General features: G+C 53.4%; 1 protein-coding gene across 2 annotated transcripts in view; it reads left to right on the plus strand.

Moving 5' to 3' along the window:
• GRM4 (glutamate metabotropic receptor 4) overlaps positions 1-7,138 on the plus strand; it is a 53,714-nt gene extending 46,576 nt beyond the window's left edge. For both annotated transcript variants that reach the window (XM_037410661.1, XM_037410662.1), the window contains 2 exons: positions 2,841-3,087; positions 6,251-7,138. In XM_037410661.1, the coding sequence (XP_037266558.1) occupies positions 2,841-3,087; positions 6,251-6,300 (297 nt within the window). In that variant the 3' untranslated portion in view covers positions 6,301-7,138. The remainder of the gene's footprint in view (positions 1-2,840; positions 3,088-6,250) is intronic.
• Positions 7,139-9,939: the final 2,801 nt, after the last annotated feature.

The following is a 9,939-nucleotide window of genomic DNA, read 5'->3' on the forward strand; positions in this document are numbered from 1 at the left end:
AGATTTGTTCTGGGACAAACACAGGCTGTGCCTGGAGCTTGGGCTGCTCCGCCGGGGCAAGACAGGCTCATCCAGCCTTGGGGCAAAGGCTGAGCACAGTGCTGGGCTTGGGAAATTGTGCTGGGTATTTAGGTTGTGTGGTCCCTTGACACAGCGTCATCATCTTGAGTCAGAGACAGGCTGTGTTCTTTGATCCTATCCATGAAGCAGCGGATGCTGCTGAACCAGGAGCTGTAAGTTCTTTGATAACTGCAGCGCTTGGCTCAAAGGGCTCCGGAGGAAACTCAAGTGTCGTTAACGGAGGGGCAAAGTGGGGTCCTGGGCTGGAAAGCAATTAAGAGAGTAGGAACCAAGAGAAGTGAGAAATGGTCATTTTTTTGATGTGGCAAAAGGTTAACTGTGCAGTGCTTCGTGGCTGTGGTTAGACTCCAGGCTAAAAATATTCCTCTCTGAGTTGAAAAGGGCTTGCTGTGGTGTGATACAAAGCGACTGAGGTCAGCGCGGGCTGCAGAAAACGGGGCTGTTTCTGGCAAACGCATCATTAGAGTAGCCATGGTGGCCCTGTGAGCCCCCAAAGGTGCTGCAGGGACTGGAGGAGGGCTAAGAGATGGGGGGGAGCATGGAGAACCTGGAGCTGCGGGTCTGGGTGGAGGGGAGTCCCTGGTGGCACTGAGAGATGGAGACCCTGCCCAGGCGCGTAGAGGGACGCGTGCGTGGAGATGTCTTGTCTGAGCTGAAGCTCAGCTGCTCTCTCCACTTTGCTGAAACGCCTCCGAGTCCCGAGGCATGGGTGGGAGTCACTGCAGAGGCAAGAAATATGGAAATCACTGGGCTGAAAAGTGAGGCTCCTCCAAAAGGCATCTGCTGAGGACCAGGAGGGTGGGCAGGCGGGGGAGCCGGGGAGGTGAAGGGCAGCTGAGCCTCCGCTGTGCCCCATGGGGTCGTGCTGAGCAGAGCTGTGCTGGTCCCTGGAACAGAGGTTGGGGTGCCTGCGGTTCGTGTCCCAGTGCTGCCCTCATTCCTGGCAAGTCCAGGACACCTGCGGCAAAGTCTGTAGAGTTGCAGTGTGAAAAAAAATAAAGGAAGGATAAAAAAAAAAAAAAAAAAAAGGAGCAGATATTCTGGCACAGCTATATGTTTTGACTTTCCTTGATGAAATGACATTTTTAGTTCCAAAAACTGCCTAGATTGACTCTGCGTGCATATAGAGAGAAGGTGGAACAAACAAACCAGCGCATGTGACAGCAGGAGGTTTTATTCTGGGGACAAACAAAACTTTTCAGTTGACTCAGAACAAGCTTTGTTGGTTTTTCTTCTTTTGGGTTGAGTTGGAATGCTTTGGGCTGCTGTGTTTGTTTTCTTTGCATGGTCACAGCTGAGACTTGCTGGTCCTGGGGTGGGATGGCAGCCCCGGCTGGGAGCTGTTGCCTCCTGCCAGCTCACACTCGTGGGATGGAGCTACCTTCATGCACCTTCTCCCCAGGGAGCTGTGTAGAGCCTCTGCCTCATCTCCTGTCCTCCATCACCTGTTTGCTCTAGTGACTCCAGAAAATAAGCGCCCAGGTTAAGTGTGCGTGGCTTGGGGAGGTGAGGACCCCCTGCCCTCCCTGATGCTGCAGCCCCCAGGCTTCCCCTGGCTCCTTCAGGTCCTGCCGCTTTGCAGGGCACTAAATCCCATGTATGAAACAACTACAGAAGAAACTCTGGATACCACGCTGTGACTGAGTTATGGGATAAAGTTCAGGAACTGCCTTCAGCCTCCTTCTGAAACCTTGTTAGCAACCTGAAAAAGAGCCATGGCATCTAAGCACAGCTGGAAAAGAAAAAAAAGTGCATGCCAAGGCACCCAAAGACCTGGAGCCCCCTCCCTGCTGAGCCCAGAGAGCCAGCATGTGAGCAACACAGCAGAGAGGATGCTGGAGAGAACAGAGCCCTGTGCCAGGAGCAGGGATGCTGACACGGCAGGGATGCTCATGGAGGGGCTTGACCACCTGGTCTCCCCATGTTGCTCAGGGGCGAGAGGTGGGGATGGACAGAGGGAAAGGGTCTCTTCACCTCCCATTGCTGCCTGCTTCAGATGCCCTCAGCTTGTGAGGAGCCTGCCAAATGCTTTCCATAGAAAAAATGGATTATTCTACAGTCAGATTAATGGGCTTTCATTTTGCAAAACATCTGTCACTGTTAGTCCTGGACAGTGAGCGTGAAATTAGTTTTGACTGCAGAAAGGCAACGTCGGTGTGTAATATGTGACTTACATGACAACGGCCCAGGCAACCAGCTGGGGAATGGGAATTACCTGTTGAAAGGAGATGGGGGAGCAGGGGGTGCCCTGGGAGTGGGTGTCCTTGCTGTGCCCATCACCGCAGCATTGGAGCTCCTGCCCTGCAGCTGGTGAAGCGTGTGCTGTGAGTGCTGGGGAGGAGAGAGGGTGGGTGAAGAGGGTGTGGGGGGTCTGTCTCTGGTGATGTTTTTGCGTTGAGATGCTGGCAGGTTGCTGCCGGAGTATGCATGAGTGCTGGGAGGGCTTGGCACAGGGAGGCTGTGCCAGGGCCCCGAAATGCGGGTCAGGGCATCAGCACAGCCTCCCTGTGTTTGCAGGTGGGGAAGCAGCAGAAATGAGCTGAAGGCCTCTCCAGGTGCACCTTGGCCCATGCAACAAGTCAAGTCTGACGTTTAAGATCCAATACTGCCAACATTTGCAACCCTGGCTCCCCACCCCTTCATTTCTTTAACCCCAACTTTTCCGTGTTGCCCCGTTTCCTCTCCTCCTTTCCCAGCTGACCCTTTCTGGATCCTACAGAGCCGCGGTGGGTCTCAGCTCATGCCCTTGTGTCTTGCAGATGTACATCCAGACCACGACGCTCACCATCTCGGTGAGTCTGAGTGCCTCGGTGTCCCTGGGCATGCTCTACATGCCCAAGGTGTACATCATCCTTTTCCACCCGGAGCAGAACGTCCCTAAGCGCAAGCGGAGCCTCAAGGCGGTGGTGACAGCGGCCACCATGTCCAACAAATTCTCTCAGAAGGGAGGTTTCCGCCCCAATGGAGAAGCTAAATCAGAGCTCTGCGAAAATCTGGAAACACAAGGTAACGTGGCTCCCCATGGGGTTGGGAAGCTGGTTCTGCCGAGGACCGATGTGGTGCTGAGGAGCCCAAAGCCCTGGCTCGCCGGTGGGCTGTAGCTGTGCTGTCCTCCATGGGCAATGCCGGCAGCGCTGCTCCTTGGCAAAGGGACGTCTCAGCTCCCTCCCGCTCCATGGCTTGGCCCGCTGTCCCCCAGGAGCCAGGGCAGCGTGGGAAGGGATGCATCTCGCAGGCTAGGGGCCACGCTGCACCCCGCTGTACCCAAAGCCACCCTGAGGAGGGAGGTGTGCTCTGGTTATCTGTGCTCCAGCCGGGGCATGAGCTGGCTTTTGGCAAGGGGACAGCATCATCTGTCTGTGGGCAGGGGAGATCCTCCCTTCGTTAATACCCACCCAAGAAATGCCGTTTTCCATCACCGCAGCCAAAATAGCTGATCCTCCCTCTGATCAGGATCACTCCTAGCGCTCCGGTCCCTCCACAGGCCTGTTTGCATTATCCCATAGGAAATGCTGCTGGGCGGGTAGCAGGGGGGATAACGCTGGAGACACGCTCCTGCTGCTGCTGGGTGAGATGCTGGCTGGGGCACACAGAAATCTGCTCGAACACCTGGAAAAGGATCCTAACAGCCAACCCTGGGTGCCTGGAGCTGCTCCCGGGCAGGGTCTGGTGTGGCTGATGGAGAACGGTGTTTGCTGTCTGCCTGCGGGCTGTTCCCAGGGCCAGGCTGGGGCTAAGGCTGACACAGGGACAGAGCCACCAATCTCCCCTGGGAAGAGAGGCTGGGGGCTTGGGAAACCCTGGCAAACTGGGTGCACACCTCTTCTGTGGTTGGGTTTCCAAAACCAGAGCCTTGCAGGAGGAAGAATTGTTGGAGCCAGTGCTGCTGGGCTCCTTTGTGAAGGGAAATCCCATCTGGCCTTAATCTGAAAAAAACACCATGGAAATACAAATGTTCCTCATGTATCAGCAGAGTTTCTGGTTTCCAGCATCAGTGGGATGGAGACCAAACAGCATTTCCATGGAAAGCCATGACTGCCTTTGTAATCCCAGACTCTCTTTCCAACCTGAGCTATTTAATATCCCTTGGCATCTCCGTATAACCTCTGTATCCACATCGCTCTGTGTAATGCCTCTCGCTGGCGGTGGGTCTGTACGCGATGTCTCTCTGTAAGCAGTCTTTCTGCATAATTGACTTTCATCTACCTGTCTGCATTGTGAAGGGCAGCTACATGGTCAGACCCCCCTCACCGCCCGTGCTGGAGGTGGCTTTTGTCAGCCGCTCTTGCAGGTCTGTGGTCCTATCCCAGCATGGCAGTGGGTAGGGGTCCCTCTGTTACCCCTGCTTTGTCTGTGCAAGGGATGCTTCACGCAAGGTTGGGGGGATGTGCGGGCTCCCCACAGGAAGGGCTTGGTGGGAGCGTGCCAGCCCTGTCCTGGGGTGCCAGATTTCCCATGGCATCAGTGTCACAGGCTGTGATGCTGTGCACGCGTGACCTCATCTCCCTCCAGCCACACACGGCTCCTGGCCAGGGCTCTGCTGGCACGAAGGGCCAGTACCTGCTTTGCAGTGGCAGTCGGGGGCCTGGCTGCAGCAAGCACCTCGTCCAGGACCTGAACCCAAACATTCCCATATGCTCTCAGCTGCGCTGAGCATCCTTCTCCCCCACGGGATTTGCAGCAGGAGCCTCTGGGGACTGTATGTGCCGGGAGCCGGGATTGCTGAGCCTCCTGTCTGCCGCATCTCCAGCTCCGATGTGTCTCGCATGGGGAATGCGGGAGCTTGGTGCGGATGCGGCTGGCAGCGCGCCCCTGAGGTGTGCCAAGGCAAGCAGCTGGGCACATCGTCGATACTGGGGACAGAAGGCACGGTGGGGTTGTCAGCACAGCACCAAGGGGCTGTTTTTCACTCTGTCACTGGCAGGTCACGTATCCTTAAATAAACAACAGAATAAATAATTTGCAGGACTTTGATATGGACAGATTGGCTATGAAAACACTGAAGCTAACAAATAGCTCTGTCAGCTCTAATTTCTTATGGCCTATCTAATTGTTATCTGGGAACACCAGTCTGAAATCTGCAGCAAGGTTCATTTGTCAGCAAGGCACTGAGACAGAGGGAGTGCTGCTGGGTGTCCCCTCCGCGCGGTGCTGTGGGGATGGATGGTCTCCACAGGGGACGTGTTCGTGCTGCTCATGGTGTCGGGCTTTGCTGTCTGTCCCAGCACCTGTCCGTGTCCTTGGCTAGAGGATGTCCGTGTGTCTGCTGGTCCTGGGGACCCCAGGGTGGGATCTCAACAGAGCATCGTGCCTGGCTGGAGCACTGAGACAAGCCAAGGCGTTGCAAGCTGCCGCTACCACCTCTCCCTGAGCTGTGGCTGCTGCTAAAAGCAAGTGACATTCTGCAGCCTCTAAGCCCGAAGGCAGCGGTGCAGCCCTGTGGGGAGCAGGAGGATTTATTGCTATCTGGCATTTTTCTGGCTCTGGGCCTTGCTGCCACTCCCCTGGTGTCAGTCTGGGATGTGCGGTGGCTTTGTAGCCATTGCTGCTTCCCTCCTTCTGTGTTCAACCCTGACCCGAGGGCTGGGGAAGCTGGAACGTGGCAGCAGGTTTGAGTAGGTGCCTGCTCCTCCAGCACCCGAGCATGGGCACAGGGATCCCTGGCTGAGGGACACAGCTAGGCTGGCTGGCTTCATGCCACCCACTGCCGGCATTGGCAGTGCCCTGCGGCTCGGCTGCTATGGACCGGTGTGCTGGGGTGCAGGGCACCCAGCTTGGACCCCAGATTGTGCTCTTGCAGGGCTGGGGCAAGCTAAGGAACATGGACCACCTGTTGGTTTGTCTGGAAGAGGCTGCAGAAGGAGGTTAAAAGGAGCCTGAGAGCACATTCCCATGACTCGTGTCACATCCCAGGGTTGCTCTTCAGGATGAACTGTCTTTAGAGAGCCCCCAAGGGCTGCTGTGGGGCTCAGCCCCTCTGCTATGGCTCAGTGCCCCATACAGGGAATGATCCCAAGTGCCAGCGCTGGCCAGATCCATGAGCAAATTCTGTGTCACATCCCCACCAGCATCTCATGGCAAAACGGTCAGGTCAGGGTGATGGGATGGGAGCCAGAAAGGGAGGGTGGACCTCATTAATGATACATGTGAGGTTTGTCTCTCTCTCCAGCACTGGCTACCAAACAGACCTACGTCAGCTATAGCAACCATGCAATTTAGCTCCAGCGATCACAACTGCCTGGCATAGAGGGAGGCTGCGGATGCCACGACGCAGGAGGGAGCTGAGTCGCATCACTCATGGCAGGACGCTGGAGGGGGAGCCGGAGGGGATGGGGAGGTGGCAGCGGGGGGCACATGCTCCTGGTGGGGCCACTGGGCAGAGCTCCTGGGGAAGATGGCGATCAACAGCAGCAAAAAAACCCATAAAGAAACAATAAAAATAAACCACCGACCACCGTGACAATGCATGCCTCCCCAAGGAGGAAGAGGAACAGTTGAGTAGGGAGGATGTAGTGTGGGGAAGAGGTGACGGACTTCAGCAAATCTTTGGGGTTTTTTTCTGTATCTTGGCAAAAAAAAAAAAAAAAAAGAGACCCAACATTTTCCCTTTTCTGGAATTTGTGAGGTTGTTTGTGGTTGTGCAGAACCTTCTCTTTTTTCTATTTCTTTTTTTTTAATCCTCCATTTTCTTTTGTTCCTGTCTTCCTCCGTTCCTCTTCACTCTCTCTCCCGTATCCTACCAAATTCTATATGTTGCAAAAAGAAAAATAAATAAAAATACATAAAATTTAAATAAAAAACAGACAAGAAAATAAAATGAAATAAAACCTAGACTGTGTTCAAAGTGCTGATTTCTATAGGTGGTTAATTAATGTATGTGATGACCATATGGATTGAAATATGTCTGCTTTATGTACTGACCAGTCAAAAAACAAAACACACACAAAAAAAACAAAGTTCAGTGCCTGGATGTTTATGAATTATTCGATGACTGTGTAGAGCATGATCATTTTTATACAAGGAGATTTCTAATAAAAGACCATGGTTTTGCACTCAGCGTTTGGTGTCTCTTGGTGACTGTTCGTTCCAGGCTCCAGGAGGTGACTTGGTCTTGGCTGGCAGGGAAGGGTTTGGGTGGCCTAGTGCATCAGGCCAGCGTGGGGCTTGGTGTCCTTCTTCTCCAGGTCATGAGGGTCCTGGTGAGGGCAGAGCTCAGCATCACTCCGGCTCAGTGCGCTGGGGTACGCGCTGTAGCCTGCGCTGCACCAGCGCTCAGGGCAGGATCTGGGGCACAAAGGGCTGATTCCTCCTTGTTTGCTTTTTCCCAGGGTGTGGGGGGATGCTGGGGGGATGGAGCAGGGAGGAAGGGATATTTAGAGATTTCCCCCCACCTTCAGAGGCAACTCCACCCTCCCCATCAGGACCCATCTGGGCTAATTAGGGAGTTGCCAGCCAACAAAAGCAGCTCTGCCCTTTCTGGGGGGAGGGTTCCTCTTCCTAGTTCCAGCTGCCATTTGGGATGGTGCAGGTATGTGGTTGTTCAGAATCTCGGTCTTGTCTGTTCTGGGGAGGTCTGGTGTGTTTGCTGCCAGTGTCTCTGTGCTCTTGGAAAGGGGGCGGTTGTGCTTGTTTGCTCCTGGGTGAGGAGAGGATGCTCTGAGCTTGTCTTTTGGAGAGGAGATGTGGGAAGGAGGCAGAGGAAGATGCTGCTACCTGCCCCAGGGAGGTGGGCTGCCTCCAGCTTTTGGGCAGGTTGTTGCTTTAGGTGCCCAGCAAAAGTGCTGGAGCTGGTGGTGGCATCCTGACCTGGCACAGGCAACGAAAGCAATGGGATGGCTCCCCACCCCTTTGCATGTGTTCCTCCTGGCCCAAAGGTGCATATATATTCCCTTCTTTCAGCCTGAATGAAGTTACCCTTATGTTTTGCATGTTTCTAGACCTATTTGCGTATCAATCATAACTCCACTCTTGCTCTGGTGGGCTGCCCTGGGGAAGGGAGGCCTTGGTGCTGCTCTGAGCACCGAGGGGAGCTTCAGCCATTGATCAGTGCCAGACGGGAAACGTGACTGTTCCCTGCTGGTGTGGAGAGGACAGAGCGCGGCTTGAAGGCAGGAGTTAAAAAAAAGAAAAAAAGAAGTGTAATGAAAAGCTTGAAACTTTGATAAGATCATACTTGTCAAAAGAGCTTCTCAGGAGGAAAGAACTGCTCTGTTCCCACCGCATCCATCACTGTCGGATCAGATGTGAAATGCTGCCTGGTTCAGAGGGCTCCCAGCAAACTCTGGTTGATGTCTCTCATGCTGTTTCTAGCTCTGAGATCCTGCTCTACTGTTTTCCACCCCAAATTCTGCCTGATAAAAGGCTGAGTCTCCCTTAATTACAGCATCCCGCTCCCTTGCCTTGCAGTGCCTGTGAGGAGGGATGCTCTGAGTCCTCCAGAGAGGCTGTGGCTGAGGACTGACCCTGCTGCCGCCAAGCAGATCTCTCAGGCTCATCTGTCCTCTGATGGCCCAGGGAGCTCTGCAGGGCATGGTGTGGACATGGGGGCTGGACAGGGTGTGGGGAAGAGGAGACATGTGGTAGTGAGGTGATCTACTTGGGTCGGTGCTTCCTACCCAGGCAGGAGGCAGAAAGCTGCACTGATCTAACAGCTCTGCTCCAGTAGCTGAATGAGCTACGTTTTCCACGTGAAATCAAGGTGCTGCTTTGTGTCTGCCTTGTTCTCAAACATTTCTGCCTTCAAATTGCTTCTTTAGAAACACAGACGGCCCTGGAGTGCACCCTGCCAGCTGCTTGGGCTGCGCTGCTGCGGGGTGTTAGAGCAGAAAGGTGCGCAGGAGTGGGAGCGGTGCTGCGGCTGTTGGCAGCCAGCAAAGCACAGCAGCTCCGAAGCTGTTGCTTTGGACGCTGGGGTCTGGGCTTCGATGGCTGGGATGGCGCATCCCAAAGGGATGCTTTTGATGCTTGCTTGGTGTTGGGGGAAGTCACTTGGCTAAACTTCAAACATGGTTTCGACTAGATTCATGTTCTCCTCCTGTACCAGACCCTACTTAAGCAAAATAGCTACCCCGATTTCTTGATGGATCTGGTGGAGTGTTAAATCAAAAGAGTCCTCATGTGGGTACTTATTTTGGTGTAAGTGTGCTTTACAGTGATTCAGTCTTATTCCTTACAGACTTTAGCTTAAATGATATAAAGATGCTCTTAGGCAGATATGCAAAATATTTGCACAAATCCAACCTCACTGGTCTCAACACAGAATTTTAATTGGCCCCATTTTTTGTCAGCTACAACCTACACTACTGGCACCATTATGGCGTGCTGCTAAATAGACCCATATCCTTCCTAGTGCTGGGTGCATTTCAGCAGCAGATGCAGTGACCTCCGAACATGGCTGGTTAATTTTATACGGCATTTCATGATACAGTGCTGTTTAATTCTAGACACTTATTTGATTATGAAAGCTAATTAAAAGGGAGTAGTCTCTAAGCAATGGAGATGGATGTAGAGTGACGTGGATCTGGGCAGGCTCTGGTGCCAGTATCTGCAGAGAGGTGATGATAGATGCTGCCGGGGCAGTTTTGGGAGCTAGCTGATGGCTATTAGGATTGAGTTTCTGCTTTGCTTAGGATTTCTGAGGGCAGTTCTGCTGCCTGCGCCTGAGCAGAAGAGTAGAGTAATACTGATTTGTAGATACTAGATTCCTAGGGTTTGGTACTCTGTATATATACACTTTTTTTTTTTTTTTTGCCTTTTCAAATAAGGCACCTGTCCTAAAATCTGCGCTGTTGTTTCTCTTCCTCACCTCCCTTACAGCTTAAAAGCACTTGTCTGATTTTCCCCTTATTTCTGTGAAGA

Source organism: Falco rusticolus, chromosome 17, assembly GCF_015220075.1.
Source record: "Falco rusticolus isolate bFalRus1 chromosome 17, bFalRus1.pri, whole genome shotgun sequence".
Classification (NCBI taxonomy): domain Eukaryota; kingdom Metazoa; phylum Chordata; class Aves; order Falconiformes; family Falconidae; genus Falco; species Falco rusticolus.